Source organism: Myotis daubentonii, chromosome 1 (assembly GCF_963259705.1).
Source record: "Myotis daubentonii chromosome 1, mMyoDau2.1, whole genome shotgun sequence".
Classification (NCBI taxonomy): domain Eukaryota; kingdom Metazoa; phylum Chordata; class Mammalia; order Chiroptera; family Vespertilionidae; genus Myotis; species Myotis daubentonii.
The window spans coordinates 231,970,614-231,987,762 of record NC_081840.1 but is presented as its reverse complement, the minus strand read 5'-3'; the positions used below and the strand labels follow the sequence as shown (position 1 = coordinate 231,987,762).

General features: G+C 65.9%; 1 protein-coding gene across 3 annotated transcripts in view; it reads right to left on the bottom strand.

Moving 5' to 3' along the window:
• Positions 1-708: 708 nt before the first annotated feature.
• Positions 709-17,149, bottom strand: part of SH3TC1 (SH3 domain and tetratricopeptide repeats 1) — a 37,806-nt gene continuing 21,365 nt past the window's right edge. For all 3 annotated transcript variants that reach the window (XM_059676344.1, XM_059676354.1, XM_059676335.1), the window contains 11 exons: positions 16,894-16,970; positions 15,863-16,058; positions 13,367-13,500; positions 12,339-12,380; positions 8,636-10,300; positions 5,829-6,009; positions 5,472-5,622; positions 4,033-4,155; positions 3,155-3,305; positions 2,144-2,340; positions 709-1,609 (listed from right to left, as the gene is read on the bottom strand). In XM_059676344.1, the coding sequence (XP_059532327.1) occupies positions 1,352-1,609; positions 2,144-2,340; positions 3,155-3,305; positions 4,033-4,155; positions 5,472-5,622; positions 5,829-6,009; positions 8,636-10,300; positions 12,339-12,380; positions 13,367-13,500; positions 15,863-16,058; positions 16,894-16,970 (3,175 nt within the window). In that variant the 3' untranslated portion in view covers positions 709-1,351. The remainder of the gene's footprint in view (positions 1,610-2,143; positions 2,341-3,154; positions 3,306-4,032; positions 4,156-5,471; positions 5,623-5,828; positions 6,010-8,635; positions 10,301-12,338; positions 12,381-13,366; positions 13,501-15,862; positions 16,059-16,893; positions 16,971-17,149) is intronic.

The following is a 17,149-nucleotide window of genomic DNA, read 5'->3' as shown; positions in this document are numbered from 1 at the left end:
CCGAGCCTCCCTCTGCACCTCCAGGTCTGCCGTCGAGAGCCGCGGGTCCCTGTCGGCCGGTGCCCCCGTGGCAGGGGGACGGAAGCCTGTGGAAGGACGGGGGGCCCGGCTCCCGAGGCCCCGTGGTCCGAGGCAGGCTGTTTGCGGACGGCCTGGGTCCCACGCCAGTGCCCCCGTGGCTGCAGGCCCGGCCTGGCGCTGCCTGGCGGCCGGCGACTCAGAGACCGTGCAATTGTGACGGGCGCTGCCCAGGGCTTCCTGGTTTCAATTACTGCGCGGCCTCCTCCCTGCTTTCAAACCAGCCCTGAGAAGGCAGACTGAGGTCAAGCCTAGAAGGTTTGTCAACAGCTCTGCTGGGCCCCGGCCCGCACCCTGGCCTGGGTTCTGGAAAGCTCTCTGCTGCCCCCTGGTGGGAGAGGCCGGGGGGGGGGGGCAGGTTCTGGGCTCCAGGAGCAGGGGAAGGAAGCCTGGTGGCTCTTCCCGCTGCCCTGGGGCCTCCCGCTCTGCCGCCATCCTGAGGGCATTACATGCCCAGGCTCGTGCTGTGCCCCCCGCGAGTCCCTCCCCATGCCTCGGGTTCCCCTTTTGTTCAATGAGGGGCCTGGGAGAGGGGTCCAGGGGTACGGGCTTCCTCGGGCGGATGGCGAGAGACAGAGGCGGTGGCTGCACGGCATCGTGAATGACAAAACTCACTGACGGGCCACATTTATATTATGTGAATTTCACCTCGTTAACAAAGTAAGTTCAAGAAGGAAGAGGGGCCGGGAGAGAGCCGTGCGGTGAGGAGCACCTGGCACCCCTCTCTGAGCCTCGGTTCCCTGCCTGTGAGTCGGGGAGAGGATTTCGAGGGGATGCCTGGGTTCCTGCCCTGGCGGCCTGCGGGGGAGCAGGGGGGCAGGGCAGGGGTGGGCGGCCCAGCAGCGGACCCCACATGGGCCTCCCTCCCTCCCTACCTGCTGTGTCCTCTCTGGTCCTCTATTTCTTCAGCTGTAAAAGGGGACACCGCAGTCCGACCTCACCGGAGGCTTAAGATTCACGGCGGACGCACAGTGGGGCTCCGGGAGGGGAGCCGGAAGGAACTTGCCCAAGGCCTCGCCGCCGTGAGTGGCTGGCAGGGGACCCGCCTGGGTCTGCCGGGCTCACAGACGACCCACTTAGGCCCGCGGATGGGGTGCAGCCGCAGGTGGCCCCCAGGGTGGGCCAGGCCCTGGGCCCTCCCCAGGAGGCCGCAGGGAGGGGCCTGCAGGCGTGAGGAGGTGACTGCAGGACAGTATTGCCGCTTGGCCGCCTCCTCTGTTCCCCGGAAAACGCGCCACCAGGACGCACTCCGCCAGCAGGGCCTCGGGGCGGGTCAGGACGGGTGGCCGGAGGCCAGCCAGGGCGCGCGCCCCCAGCAGCGCGGCGGGGCCAGGCTGACCCTGCGGAGGTTGAGCTCGGAGGCGAAGGTGCGGGCCTTCTGGTAGAAGAAGAGGGACTTCTCGCGGTCCAGCAGGAAGTTGTGGTAGATGGTGGCCAGGCGCGTGTAGATCTTCATCTGGGCCTTCTTGTTGCCCAGGTCCACGGCCGCCGCCAGCGCCAGCTGGTAGTACCCGGCCGCGTCGAAGGGGTCCTGGCCGGGAGATGGGACATTTGCAGGGACATGAGGGCTCAAGGGTCCCCGGAGACCAGGGGGAGCTCTGCACAGGCTGGCAGGCTTCCCGGAAGAGGGGCCAGGATTTGGGTTGCATCTTGCATCATGGGGTAGTGGTGAGCCCCTCCTTCTCTCCCCAAAGACCCTTTTCCCCTCCCACATTTTTGTGGCCATCCTGCGCTCCTGCTTGACTATCTAGACTCAGCCTCACAGTCACCTCCTCCAGAAGGCCGCCCTGACTGTACTCCATCTGGTACTTTATGCAAAGCAAAGGCCGCTGTCATCTGTTCACACATCAGCCTCCACTGACCCCGAGCTCTGAAGGGCGTGGCTGACCTCATGGCTGAGGCGTCTGCTGAGCCCCACCTGCTCCTCACGGCCGGGCCGGGAGCTCCCAGGGCCTGGACTCCCTGGGACTGAGGACCTGGCCCAGGCCTCGGGGGTCTGAGTGGCCACCCACCCGGGTGGGCGATGGCCCCCACCCCGAGCCCCGCAGCCCCGCCCAGCGCCCACCTTCAGGTCATAGAAGATGATGTCGCCCAGCACCAGGTACACCTTCACGTAGTACAGCGTCTCCTCTTCGAACTCGAGCGGCGAGCTGCAGAGCGAGAGCGCCTTGAGGTAGAAGTGCTCGGCCAGCTCGCCGTGGCCCAGCCGCTGGTGCAGGGCGGCCAGCCGGTGGTAGGCCACGCGCTCATTCAGACGGTCTCCTGTGGACACAGGGAGGGCCCTGCGTGAGGACAGGCTCCGTGGGGCGGCGGCGGCCCCGGCCGGTCAGAGCTGCCTCAGAGCTCCCGCCCGTCACCTCCCATCAGGAGACTCACTCTTCCCATCTGTGAAGTGGGCCCAATGGCGCCTGTTCCCAGCCCGCCTTGGGGATGTGGCCAAGTGGGGGATTTGGAGGCCCCCGTCCGAGCCTGACATAGCCGCCTGGGGTGCTATTTTGACTAGGAGACCCCAAAGGTCATGCAGGCTGGACTCGCAGACCCCGGACTCCGGGCAACCCCAGACATGACCGCTGACCCTCCTGGGTATCAGCCGTGGCCCCGCCCCATCCCAAGGGTGTCATCAGACCAGACTGTGCCCGGGTCCCTCCCCCAGGGGGCGCTGTGGGGCCAGCACGGGAACCCCGTTTCACACCCACTGTGCACCTGGCCCTCTTGGGGGTTCCATCTTGGGGGAGACTGAGGCCTGGGACAGCTCAGTTAGGTGACTGGACACAGGGATGCCCGACACCGAGGGACCAGAGCCTGGAAAGGGGCCTGAGGTTCCAGGAGCCAAGGACAGTGGGGCTAGCCGAGTGCAGGGAAGGGGCGGCCTGCGGCGGGCACCGCCAGGGACCGGTGAGAAGCCGGAGCATCTGGGATAGCTGGCCTCGCAGGTGTCGAGGGACCGAGGCAGGAGGCCACAGCTGCAGCGTGACATTCCTGAGGCCCCACACGGGCCTGGGTCGGCCTCTGCCACCTTCAGCCCCGCCCTCCCGATGTCCGAGGCGGAGGCCTGGGCCAGGGGTGCGGGGCTCACCCAGGGTGATGCTGAGTGCCAGGGCCATGTGGGCGAACTCCAGGCCCTCCTGCTGCAGGCCCAGCTCCGCCAGCAGCGCCACCAGCTTGTTGCACAGCCGAAGCTCCGCCTCCTGCTTCCCTGTGGTCACGGCCAGGGGCAGCGCCCGGTCCTGCCCGAGCAGGTAAGTGGGTCAGGCCTCCTCCCGCCTCGGCCTGCCCACACCCAGGACCCTTCTCAGTGCCCCCGCCCCCGCCCTGGGAGCTGCCCGCCCACTGCCCTTACACAGCTCTGTCCCCCGAGAGAAAGGCCAGCTCCGAGAGGCCCTGACACCCCAGGCCACTGGCCGTGAGCAGCTGGGGTGTGGCCTGCAGCCCATCTGTCTACACGGCATAACCTCAGCCCTCCCCTCCCCTCCTGGGCCCCGAGGGCCTGACCAGGAGCGCCCAACACCCCTCGGGGCTCTGCAAATGCCACGTCTATCTGAACCCGCGGCTGGGCCGCACACCAGGAGCTGGGCGGACGGGAGGGGAGAAGCCGCCCTCCCTGGGGGGCACGTGCAGCCTGGGCCCTGGGCCCGATCCTCCCACTGATGTGCCGTGTCCTGTGGCACACCCCTGTGCGCCCCTGAGCCTCAGTTTCCTCATCTGTAAAATGGGCACAGATGCACTCTGGGTTGTTGGAGATGACAGGGATGCGTGCTGCGAGCTGGGAGCTGCCTGTGACCCTCAGACAGTGTGTCCCTTCTCTGTCCCTCTGGGTTGGGGTGGGGGTGGGGTCATGACAATCCCAGACGATGCAGAGGGTGATCCCGCCTCCTGGGAGGCCGCTCCCACTGTGCCTGCGCCTCCGCCCGCCCAGGGACGCCCACTGAGGTCCCCGCCCTGCCCGGGCCTCACCCTGTAGAAGGAGACAGCTTTCTCCCGCTCCCAGGCCCCGTTGAAGAAGATGTCTCCGGCCGCCTCGAACAGCTCCAGCCCCAGGTTGGGGTCCCCCGTGTACAGGGCCGCGTTCTGGGCCACCTGCGGGGATGCGGGCCTGTGAGACACACAGCGCTCCAGCGGGGCAGGTGGCCGTCCCTCCAGCGGGGACCTCACAGCACGTCCCGGCCACCCTGGGGCCCTCGAGCTGCCCAACGAGGGCATTGGGCCTCGTCCCTCTCACACCCCAGGAGGGACGGGTCCTGTGCATTTTGGGGTCCTTGTCTCCCACTGGGGGAGGGTGATCATTCCAGCCGTGTCCCCTGGGGAGGCTGGTCAGTGAAGGCTCGGAGCCGCAGGTAGGGACTGCTGAGGAGCTGGGCACAGTCAGAGCGGCCCTGAATCCAGGCCACGCCTGGCCAGTGCGTCCTCCACTCTGGCCTCACGGGGCTCTCACTCCTGCCCCTTCACCCCACTACTTTCCCTCTGTCCCCTTCGCTCCCCTGATGGCACACGTCTGCCCACCTCTCCCACCAGAGGACTAAGGCTGTCTGCTTCTCTGCTGCGTCTGGGGCCTGGCACAGTACCTGGCGCACAGTAGGTGCTCAACAAATACCGCTGAGTGAATGATGGACTAGCCCCTGCCTGCAGCCCGGCCACACCCAATTGCCTGCAGCCCCGAAATCTGTGCACCTCTGGGCCTTAGCGCCTGCGTCCTGCTGCCTGGACGCCCTTCCCAGTGGGCACTGCCCCCTCGCTGCCACTCACACAGCCTCAGTGACCCAGGCGGGCAGGAGCCTGCCCTCCTGCTCCTCTGCACCCCCACCCTGCCACAGCCCCTCAGCCGCAGCCCCTCACCCGGGAGCCTCGGCCCCTGGCCAGGGAGCCGTTCGCCCTCAATCACATCCTGTTTAAAGCACACGTGCCCTGTCCTGCTGGGGCAAGGTCTCCTGTGTGCCGCTGTGTGGGCACAGTGTGCACGTGACTCAGCACGTACTGTGTGCCAACCTGGTGGGGGCTCTGCCCCTGGGAGCTGAGATGCTGGGAGATGCTGGCAGCGGGGGTCAGGGGGGTGGGGAGATGGCACGGGCACCTGGCACGCAGCTCAGAGTGGCTTAGGGATGAGTGAGTGAGTGCGCGAAGACCCACGCTCCCCTCTGGAGGCACAGGTGCCCGCCCCGCCCACGTGGATGTACAGGTGCCCGCCCCGCCCACGTGGATGTACAGGTGCCCGCCCTGCCCACCTGGAGGCACAGGTGCCCGCCCCGCCCACCTGGAGGCACAGGTGCCCGCCCCGCCCACCTGGAGGCACAGGTGCCCGCCCCGCCCACCTGGAGGCACAGGTGCCCGCCCCGCCCACCTGGAGGCACAGGTGCCCGCCCCGCCCACGTGGAGGCACAGGTGCCCGCCCCGCCCACCTGGATGTACAGGTCCACCAGCTCGTTCTGCCGGAGCAGGTAGTAGATCTTGCCCGCCTGCAGCCAGGCGTGCGCCTCCTTCTCCTTCTCCTGGAGGTCGATGAAGATGCCCAGGCTGCGCTTGGTGTAGTCCAGCGCCGACCTGTAGGCCCTGGAAGCGGAAGCAACGGTCAGAGCGACACCCGGGCGGCTGGCGCGTCCTCCCCCAGGTGCTAAGGAAGCAGGGTCCCCGGGAGGGCCCCCGGGCGGCTGGCTTGTCCTCCCCCGGGCGCTAAGGAAGGAGGGTCCCCAGGAGGGCCCCCTGGGCGGCTGGTGCAGCCTCTGGTCCCGGCTGCCCCGGTGCCCGCGGAGCCTCACCGCTCGGTGCCCAGGGACAGGTAGAGCCGGCTGATGGTCTCCAGGAGCTGCCCCTCCAGCGCCTTGTCGGCCGCCCGGCGAGCCAGCGCGAGCTGGAACTCGTGGTAGACGACGCACTGGGCCCGGCGGGGCCTGACCGAGCTGTAGAAGTGGCACAGCCGCTGGACGGCACGCAGCTGGCCTGGGCGGGGAGACAGGGAAGAGGCTGCGGCACTGGCAGCAGCGGGTTTGGGGGCTCGCAGGCCCCTGCTGTGTGCCCGCCTCTCCCGCCCTCTGAGGGGCTCACCGAGATCGGACACTGAGCCCACATAGGCCGAGTACCCTATTCAAGGCCACACACTGGGGCCAGGCAGGGTGGCGCCCCCGTTTTTATAAGCCCCGGGCTGGGGTCCTGGCCAGGCCCTCCCGCGGCACCGACCGCTCGTCACCCTGAGCTGGCGAGGCTGGGCACCTGCCCCCCCATGTTGCAGGTGGCACACTGAGTCCAAGCTGAGTCCCGACAGGCCGTGGAGACGGGTTCAGATCCAGCGGCCAGCATCCGGAGCCAAAGCTCCCTCAGGAAGTCGGCTCCCGGCCACCGCCTGCCTCACCCTCCGAGAGGGGCCTGGGGCGGCGAGCGCTTCCCCGTAAACATGACCCAAAGCCCGGCCGGAGGGGCCCAGTGGCTGAGCATCAACCCATGACCGGGAGGACGTGGTTCAATTCCCGGTCAGGGCGCATGCCCTGGTTGTGGGCTCCATCCCCAGCCGGGGGCAGCCAATCAGCGTTTCTCTCTCATCATTGATGTTTCTCTCTCTCTCTCTCTCTCTCTCTCTCTCTCTCCCTTCCTCTCTCTGAAATCAAGAAAAACACATTTTGAAAAAAATGACCTGAAGAACCTACATGCGCAGCCCTTGGACACACAGACAATAGCGTGGTGACGGCCAGATGGGGGGCAGGTGGGGGAGGGGGGGCTGGGTGGATGTGGGCAAAGGGGGAGGGGAATGGGGGACATCTGTCAACAATAAAAACAAAGTAAAAAATAATAAACAGCCCTGGATGGTGTGGCTCAGTGGATAGAGCGTCGGCCTGCGGACTGAAGGGTCCCGGGTTTGATTCCAGTCAGAGCACAGGCCCAGGTTGCGGGCTTGATCCCCAGTAGGGGGCATGCAGGAGGCAGCCGATCAGTGATCCTCTCTCATCATTGATCTTTCTATCTCTCTCTCCCTCTCCCTTCCTCTCTGAAATCAATGAAAATATATTTAGAATAAATAAATAAATAAACAAACAGAAGGAAGTTTGGGAAATTCACAGCTACGTGGAAGTGAACAAACTCCTCAGCACCCAGGGGCCCAGGAAGCACAGGGCCGGAGACGGGGAGATGTGCGGAGATGAGCGGGGACAGAGCGCGAGGCACCCACACAGGACGCAGCGACAGCAGCCCACGGAGGCTTATGCCTGTAAATGTCTTTAGAGAGGAGAACATCTCAAGTAAAAACCTCCCAACTTCCACTCCGAGAAGCTAGAAGAAGAGGAGTGAACCAGAGGCAGAGCAAGCAAAGGGAAGGAAGGTGAAGATCCGGGAGACGGTAAAAAGACAGACACCAGCGAAGCAGCAGGGAAGTCAGGGAAGCCAAAGGCCGCTCCTTGACAAGATAACCGCGTGGACACAGCTTTCGCAGGCTGACCAGGAGAAAGGAGTGCAGGTGGAGATGGACAAACGCCTGAAGGACACAGACGGCTGGAACAGCCTAAAAGCGAGCACTGGGTGGCCCTGGGTACCTCCCAGCCCTGGGTCTCCTCGCTATTCAGTATGGGGGTAACAACATGATCCCCAGGTCCCCCAACTCTGAATCCCCGAGTGCCCTGGGGGCCCACAGGAGGTTTCTGGGAGGCCCCTGGCAAGCACCGCCCGACCTGTCTGAGGCCACAAGTCCCCAGACCCCCCCCCCCTTGGTTCTTCCCTGAGGTTCAGAGGGCCCCCTGCCGGCCTCGGTGAGGGTGCTACGGCCCGCGTGGCTCCCCTGTGCCCTCAGGGACAATGCCGCACTACAGCGTGGGTTCCCCTGCCCTGCCTGGCCCCTGATCGAGGTTCTCACCACCCACCACCCATCCCACCCAGCCCTTGCACCTCAACGCACAACCCAGCTCACCTACCCAGGGCCTTCGTATAAGCTCCGCCTGCTGCCAGCTCTCCCCGCCGCCCACCTAATGCCTGGCTAAACCCTCCTGACCCTCGGGTCCCAGACCACACAGACTCCCCTGGCCCCCACGTCGGGGCCAGGAGCTGCCCCCGCCACCCCGAGGACCACTTTGTGAGCTGGTCACTGCTTCCCACAAGACCCACTCAGGTGGCGTTTGCAGGTGGAGCCGGCACAGAGCCGGTGTACCCGCACAGCGAGGGGCTGTTAATACAGCCAGCAGCTCCTCAGCCTGGGAACCGCCCGCCACCCGGGAGGCGTCCAGCGGGCAGGGCTGGCGATGCCTAGAGGAAGCCACTGGCCAAATCACCCACGTTCAAGGCCCCGGGCTCCTCTGTGCCCAGCCCCTCCTGCCCGGCCTGGGCTATGCCCACGACGGTGGGGATGCTCGGGCTATGGGCAGACACGCCCCAGGCAGACAGAGACGAGCGGGGGCCCTGCCTGTCCGGCCCGGTGTGGGAGCGGCCTCGGCGCCGGCAAACAGCTCGTGGTTTCCATTACTCAGCGTTGTCGGCGGCGGAAAAACCACCGCCCGCCTGTGACTCTCACACCCCAGGTGCTCTGGCCGGAGATGGAAAGAGAACACGCTCTTTCCAGGAAGTGAGCGCGGGGCTGGGGGGCACTTACTCTCCAGGTTGCCCGTCTCCGCGGCGACCAGGAAGGCCCACTCGTAGTAGCACTTGCCCTGCTGGGCGAGGGCCCGGCGCGTGTACAGGTGGCCCAGCTGCAGGAGCACGTGGGTGAAGTCCCGGCTGCACTCGCCGCTGGGCAGCCCTGAGAAGAGCCTCACGGCCTCCAGGAGGAAGTGCTGGGCCAGCCCGCGGGCCCCCGCCTGCAGGCACAGCGCCCCGAAGTTGGCCAGGGCCACCGCCTGGTTCCGCCGCTGGCCCAGGCGCCGGGCGATGCCCAGGGCGCGGAAGTAGCCCTCGGCCGCCGGCCGCGTCCTGCCCGTCCTCTTCAGGGCGAGGGCCATCATGTTGGCGACCACGCCCTCCTGGTCCACGCCGGCCACGGCCGCGTCCAGGACCGCCTGCAGGATGCCCAGGGCCACCGGGCTCTGCCCGTGCAGCACGTGCAGCCAGGCCAGGGCCACCAGGTCGTCCACGACCCGGCGGCCACCCGTCTCGGCGTCCGCTTCCAGCGCCCGCGTCAGGAAGGCGATGGCCCGGCCGTGCTGCCGGTGGAGGCTGTGCAGCTGGGCCAGGCTGGCGTAGAGGGGCCCGCGCCACGCGGGGGCCGGGCCGGGGGCCGGGGCGGCCAGCGCCTGCCGGAGGTAGTGCGCGATCTGCGAGGGGAGGCGCGGGGGCTGCGGCGTGTTCCGCAGGACCAGGTCCACGCTCCGCAGCGAGCTGGCCAGCGAGCCCCGCGCCCGCAGCGAGGCCACGCGGACGCAGCTGAGCGCCAGGTGCGGCAGGCACTTCCGGCTGTAGATGTCGGCCAGGAGCAGGTAGCCGTCGGCGGGCCACGCGGCGTCCGGGCGCCCCAGGGCCCCGTGCAACAGCAGCAGCCTCTCCAGGAAGGGCAGGGCCGCCTCGGGCTGCTTGAGGTGCACCTGGTGCCGGGCCAGCAGGAAGCAGGCGCGGGCCTCGGCCTGCGGGCTGCGGGCGCCCACGGCCCTGCGCAGGGCGAGCCGCAGGAGCTCCGCCTCGGCCTCGGTGCTGCAGACGTGGCCCGGCGTCCCCAGGAGCAGGGCGCAGGCTTTGGGCACCACCTGCCCGCACTTGTCCCTGTTGCTCTGCCGCAGGTGGACGGTGGCCAGGTTGGCATACAGGGCCACCACCAGGAAGAGGTCCCCGAAGTGGCCGCCCAGGGCCCCCAGGGCCTCCTCGAAGTACACGCGCGCCTGGGACAGCTTGAGCCTCCGCACGCACAGCCGCCCCAGCAGGAAGCAGAGCCTGGCCAGGGCCATGGGGAGGTCCGCCTTCTTGGCCACCCCCCGGGCCTGGGCCAGGCGCCCGGCCAGCTCCTCCTCGTCGGCGAAGCCACAGAACATGGTGCCGAGCCCCGGCAGGGAGGCGTCGTACAGGCCACGGAAGGCGGGCTCGTACCCAGGAGCGTCCAGGAAGCGCAACAGGGAGCCCAGGGCCTCCGGGTCGGCCCAGTCGTCCTCCGCGTCCAGGCAGAAGGAGGGCTCCTCGGTGTCCGGTGAGCTCGCTCCACTGGACGCTGATTGGAGACCCCAGGACACTGGCTCCTCAGGGCAGCTGTGGTGGGACTTACATTGTTCTAGAACCTTCTTCACCTTCTGCAGGGTCTCATGTGGCTCCGGGTGCAGGCCAGGCAGAGGCGTTTCTGCAAGTTACCAAAACACCAGATGGATTAGAGTCTGGGGCAGCATGGGGCAGGGATGTCCCTTCCCAGGCGCAGCGTCCCTGTGGCGGCGTTTGGCAGATACTGCTTCCCCAGGAAATGCCCGGCGCCCAGCACACAGTGGGAGCTCAGCGCACAGTGGGAGCACAGTCGTATGGTTACAGGGAGAACACAGGTCAGTCCGGCCTTTTCTTATTCTTCCCTGTTTGAAAGCAGTGGCAGGAGACTAGTGTCCTCGCTCTGTGACCACACACAGACCCCTTTCCCTTCAAAGCCACTCAGTGGGACGCCCATTCAGTGCTGCAACTGCCCATGTGTCTCCAGTCAGGTGCAGTGATCCTATGACATCATCTAGAGCCAATCAGAGGAAGGGATTAGCCTGAGCTCTAAAGCCAGCCACGGAACTGAGAGAGCCAGCCACGGAACCGAGCCAGCCATGGGACTGAGAGAACCGGCCACAGAATTGAGAGAGCCACGGGACTGAGAGAACGGGCCTTGGGGGGGAAGGCCCCTTTCTCTCCTGGGACGACTTCCAACCTGAAAGAGTGGGAGCGGCCCCACCCCAGGCTCCACTTCGCCCTAAAGGGTTTGAGAAGCAGAGGCCACGGTCTCTAGAGGGTTAAGGAGAGAAAGGGCGGGGGCCGGAGAACAGGGGGACCGGGGACTGTTGGCTGTGGAAAGAGCCAGGCCGAAAGCTAGTCCAGGCGCGGAGCAAACACGCCCGTTTCCTGTTGGGAAAACACGGTTGGGGAAGGCTGGGAGGAGAGAAGCAGCACAGACGCCTCTGTCTCGATGGGCGTGTGAAGGGCCCGGGCTGGCGGGGCCTGTTGGCCGCGCGGTCGGGCGTCAGTGCAGGGCGTGTGGCTCGCTGGCCGGCGTCCGACTCGGCTAGACATTCGGTTTGCTAAGAAAACACCCGGGTTGGCGAGGCCACAGGGCCCTCCCGGCCTGTGCTCCCGGGGCTCGCGGGGTGTGAACCCCCTCCTCCGGGCGGGGAGCCCGCAGCGTCTTCCTGTCCTCACCCCCGAGGCTCAGAGGGCGCCCTGGGACCGACCCGGGGAGGGGCTTTCTCACCGACACCCCAAAGCGGCCCCCCGTGTTTGTGCTCCGATGGGGCCTGCTCTCGGGGCCCTCAAAGGGGCCTTGGCGGTACGTCTGGGCCTCGCCCGTGCGGGCCCCCTGCCGGGAGGAGGTGGAGGTGGAGGGAGGAGGGCTTCTCCCTGGACCGGCCCCTCCGGGAGGGAGCAGTCCCCCGAGGGACTTACTTCTGAACATAAGGCTCCAAAGTCAGCGCCTGCTTCACCCTGAAGCAGAGCCCCTGGGACCGTCAGCTGCTGCGGGTGGTGCGAAGGGACCCAGGGCCGGGCATGGAGGGGACCCACCTTAGCTGGGGACAGTGTGGGGGGCCGGGCATGGAGGGGACCCACCTTAGCTGGGGACAGGGTGGGGGGCGGGCATGGAGGGGACCCACCTTAGCTGGGGACAGTGTGGGGGGGGGGGCTGGGCATGGAGGGGACCCACCGTAGCTGGGGACAGTGTGGGGGGCCGGGCATGGAGGGGACCCACCGTAGCTGGGGACAGCGCGGGGGGCTGGGCATGGAGGGGACCCACCTTAGCTGGGGACAGTGTGGGGGGCAGGCATGGAGGGGACCCACCTTAGCTGGGGACAGTGTGGGGGGCAGGCATGGAGGGGACCCACCTTAGCTGGGGACAGTGTGGGGGGCAGGCATGGAGGGGACCCACCTTAGCAGGGGACAGCGCGGGGGCCGGGCATGGGCTCGGGCATGGTGGGGGCAGGGCAGGAGGCTGGCATGTCTGCTGGGACCCATTGCCACAGTGAAGGAAGCTCCACCGGCACCTCCTCCAGCCTCCAGGGCAGGACCCCGTCCCTTAACGCTCCCCAAGGAGGAGTGAGGGCCGTGCCCAGCACCCACGGGCGCCCAGCTCCGCAGCCTCTGCCCGCGTCAGCCCCGAGGCCCAGCCGTGACCGGAGGAGCCCGTGCCACGTGGAGGAACCCACCTTGCTCTTCTGACGGCTCAGCCTCAGTTTCTCCGAGTCTGTCTGAAAGGGGAGGAGAGAAGGGTCAGCCTCCGGCCAGTGCCCTCTGACCCCGGGCCGTGTCCTGCAGAGGTGGTGACCCCCGGATGGTGACACTCCCAACTCCAGCGCCGGCGAGGGGCGGTGGGGCTCAGGCCCACCGTTGAGGGTCCGAGAAGCCACGCCTCCCAGGGCCTGCCACCACCGCACCCCTGCAGGGCTGCCTCCCACGAGGGGCTGTGGCTTCCACCCTCGAGGCTGCTGGCTCTCCCAGGGAACAGGGCGCTCCCCTCACCCCAGGGGCAGCGCACCCCCAAGCCTCAGTGTCCCCCTCTGTGAAGTGGGTACACTAGCAGCTCGCTGGCTGCCACAGAAACCACATGAGAACGAGCTGAACAGAGACCTGCCAAGTGATGGCCCCTGGGAGACCACGCGGTGGCCGGCAGGGAGAGCTGACCCCGACGCCTCCCCCGAACCAGGGCCCCAGTGTGGGGTCATGGGAAAGAGGAGAGACCGCTCGCCAGGCTGGCGGAGGCCTTGCTGCGCCCAGGCCGGTGTGAGCGCCGCTCAGAGAGGAGCAGGCTGCGTGGGCGGGGTTCTCACCGGCTGCTGGTGGGAAAGGTCTTGCCACACGTGTTCGCAGCAGGCAGATGTGTGTGTGTATGTGTGTATGTCTTCATGTGGGCGTGTATGCATACGTGTGTGCAGGCATGTGTATGAACATGTGCATGTGTATCTGTGCATCCATGCAGACGTGCACCCACGCGTGTCTATCTCCATCCAGGGGGATGAAGCCGTGGGTGACGTTCGTGACCAGTGCAGCGACTGGCCAGTCTGTCCTGGCCGCGTCCCGTCCGTTTCCTTCCGTCGCTGGGGACACGCCTCCGCCCTCTCCCTCTACACGGCCTCAGGAAAAGCCCATGTGCGGGGGGAGGTGACTGGGACAGCGGGCCTGGGAGGCTGGGGCCTGGGCCCAGCCCCGGGCCCCTGGTCGGGCCGCACCCACCTACCCAAGCTGTACGCCGTGCAGATGTCCGCGCCCGACGTCCTGCTCAGCAGCCGCCGGGCGTCCTCCTCGGAGAAGCGGCCCTCGCTGCGGAAGAAGGCCCTCTCGTCCTCATCGAGGAAAAGCACGCTGTCCAGCCTGGAGGGACAGAGGCCTCCCTTCACACCGCGCTCCCGCCGCGCCGCCCAGGAAGACCCACTGCGCTCCCTCGACCACAGTCCCTGCACACCTACTGGGTGCCCCGCAGTGAAGGCCCCAGGTAACAAACAAAACCAAGCATCCTGCCTCCCAGGGAGCCTCGCCTGGCCGGCAGCAGGCGCTCGGAGCAGGGGCTGGGACAGACGCAGCGGGTCACAGCAGCCTGGGGAGACGGGGGCTCTTGGGCCGCCTGCAAAGCCCAACCCCAAAATGGTCCCCCCGCCACCCTCACTCAAGGCCGGCGTGATGGTGCCGGCAGAATGGATCCCTCCACACACTCACAGGCCGCTGTTGCCTATAGGACTACGTTACCCACAGAATATGGAACTTTGAAACGCACTTTGAAACTCAGGGGATGCTGTTCTGAGAAGGTAAAGGGAACCTTAGAGCAGCTTGTGGGACACTGGACAAAATAAAGGTCAAAATGTCCGTGCCATTAAAGACAAGAAAGGCCCGGTAACTGCAGGCGAAGGGGACACGATGACGACGAAGGAGACAGGGCAGCTGGTAACACGTGGTCTGGAATGTTCTCTGGCTGGAGCGGGCGTGTGGGAAACTGGCGAATCCGGGTGGGGTGTGTGAGCACGGGGTGTGTGAGGACGTGTGGGGGCTCATCCTGGCCTTGACAGCCAGACAGGGGTTATGCAAGCGGATGTCTGGTTTTCAAAACACTGAATGGTTTCGGAGTGAAGAACATCATGTTCTCGACTCCTCTCAGAGGGCTAGGGGAACCGGGAAGTGGAGAGAAAAGAGGGGAAAGTGCGTCGTCCCGAGGGCATGCGGGCCATTGGGGAGGGTGCTGGGACCTCATGCTGTCACGTGACCTTCCCCGGTCTGCAGTTACGTCAGAGTGTTAGGAGGGAAAGAATAGCACAGCTGTTCGCTGAACAAGGGCTAAAGCCCAGGCTCTGCAGCAGGACGGACTTCAGTAAGTTTGTCGAGTGACTGAGGGACGACCTAGGGCAGTGATGGCAAACTTGTGACACGTGGGTCAAAGATGACACGCGAACTCTTCTTTTTGGTTGACTTTTCTTTGTTCAATGGCATTTAAATATATGAAATAAATATCAAAAATATAAGTCTTTGTTTTACTATGGTTGCAAATATCAAAAAATGTCTATATGTGACACGGCACCAGAGTTAAGTTAGGGTTTTTCAAAATGCTGACACGCCGAGCTCAAAAGGTTCGCCATCGCTGGCCTAGGGTCTCCTGCTAAGCAGGACCGGGGCCGGCCCTGATGCACCTCTGGGTTAAGATACAAGAACAGCCTGGCCGGCAGGGCTCAGTGGTTGAGCGTCCACCTGTGAACCAACAGGTCACGGTTCAATTCCCGGTCAGGGCACATGCCCAGGTTGTGGGCTCGATCCCCAATGTAGGGAGTACAGGAGGCAGCCAATCCATGATGCTCTCTCATCATTGATGTCTCTCTCTCTCTTTTTTCCTCCCTGAAATCAATCTAATATATATATATATATTTAAAAAAGATAAGAAACAAACAAAAATAAATAAATAAAATGAATGAATAAATAAAGAGAGAGGGGCATGGGGGGCCCACACAGTGAGAGGAGCCAGGCCAGGATGACAGTCCCCAGGGTGAGCCATTGGGGATGGGACTTGAGGCCAGTGAGGGCCAGGATGGGGGGGGGGGGGCAAGCCAATCTCACAGCTGGACTCAGTGCGGGGGGGGGGGGCAGATGGTGAATGGTGGCCTGTGAAATCGGGGCCACTAGGCCTGGGTCGTGGTGAAGGTGGGCTGCTCAGCTGGCTCTCAGCCAAGCGACCGGTCCTTATAAGAGACAGAGGCGACGAGGCCATGTGAAGACAGAGGAGACTGGGGTGACGGCCACAGGGACCCCGAGAGCCTTGGGAAGCGGAGGAGGCAGGAAGGACCCTCCCCGCAGCCTGCGGAGGGAGCAGCCCGGGGGCACCTGGCTTGGGACTCTGGCCTCAGGAGGGAGAAGTGAAGTCGGTGGCTCTCAGCCCCAGAAGGAGGCGCTGTGTTACCGCAGCCCCGTGTCCACTCGAGGGAAGATACAAGAACAGCCCAGCCGGCAGGGCTCAGTGGTTGAGCGTCCGCCTTCGGACAGGAAGGGACACTGGCCCTGGGGACAGGGGATGGCTCCAGCCCCGCACATGGGTGGGAGCAGACTGGGGGGCTTGGTCCAGGATGAGCCCAGCTCTGTCACCTGTGAAGCAGGTGGCAGCCAGGTAGGCAGCAGTGGGGGGGGGGGGGTTCCCCAGGGCGAGGGGCGGGGCTAGGAAGGGGCGGGGCTAGGAAGCGGCAGGGCCGCAGCCACTCACTCGGACTCGTGGCCTGCCACACTGACGAGACTCGTCCGCACAAAGCCGACCTGGCGGGAGGCCACGTGCCGGCCCAGGAACCAGGGCAGGCCGGGCACCTGCGCGCCCAGGATCTCGATGAGGTCGCCGCTGTGGAAGGCCAGCTCTTCAGGCCCCGCGCCCTGGCAGCCGGCCACCGCTGAGGCCAGGCCCACGGCTGCGGAGGGAGGGCACCGGTCAGTGCTGGGTGGGGGCCGGGGGGAGTGGGGGCAGACGGCAGCCGCAGCCAGGCACCCCCAGGCCTGCCGTGGGACATGTGGCACCGGCCCGGTGTGTGGTGAGGCCCGGCCGCCTGCCCTTCCGCACGTGAGGGCTGGGCATCTATGGGGTCCTCGGAGCGGGCGCTGTGTCCTCACGCTGTCGGTGGGAAACGGAGGCCTGGAGACTTGGACAAACTTGGCCTGGGTGTCGGCCGCAAGGCCAGGACCCCTCCCTCCATTCCTCGCCAGCGAGGCTGGCCAGGGCCCACTCAGGACACATGCGGCTATAAACATGGGTCCTTCTCATCCCCCCTCCCACGGTGCCTCATGCCCATGTCACAGGGACTCAGCCCCCCCCCCCCTCCCCGCCACCACACACTAGCCAGCTCGGGGCAGAGCAAAGCGCTGGCCGGAGCTCAGGGTCCCAGCAGCGCTGGCTTTTCGAAAGAAGAGCTGGCCTCACTCCCCATTAGCGTTAATAGCGGCTCCAGCCTCAGCCCCAAGCCCTGCCCAGCCCACTCCAGCCCGCCTGTGCCAGGGCTCAGGTGTTTAACCGGAGTGACCAGCCTGGCCTGGCTGTGCTGCGTGGGGGGTGGGGGTGGGGGGTTGCACCAGCCCACAGGCCTCGAGCCTCAGTTATCACCTTGTGAACTGGAGAGAATTCTGTGTCTTCTGGCTTGGGGCGCCTTCATGTGGGTGCAGAAGCTTCCAGATGCTGGTGCCTCCCCTCTCCTCCCCCCAACCATCCCCCCGGCCGCTTCCCCAGGGAGAAGAGCCTGTGGAGACATTTACCCATCAGCTGGGCGTCTGGCGTCACGGGTCCACCCACAGAGTCCTCGAAGGGGTCCCAGGCGACCCTGAGAGCCCATCTGGAGGGGGAGAGGGAGGTCTTTGCTGTGGGATTTCAGCTTTGGGGCGGGGGTGAAACTGCGGGGACTGGTGGGTTAGCAGCCCCCGGGACTCAGGCAGGTCCCACCACACACACACACACACACACACACACACACACACACACACGGCCCTGCCCAGGCCCCGTGCTCCTCCCAGC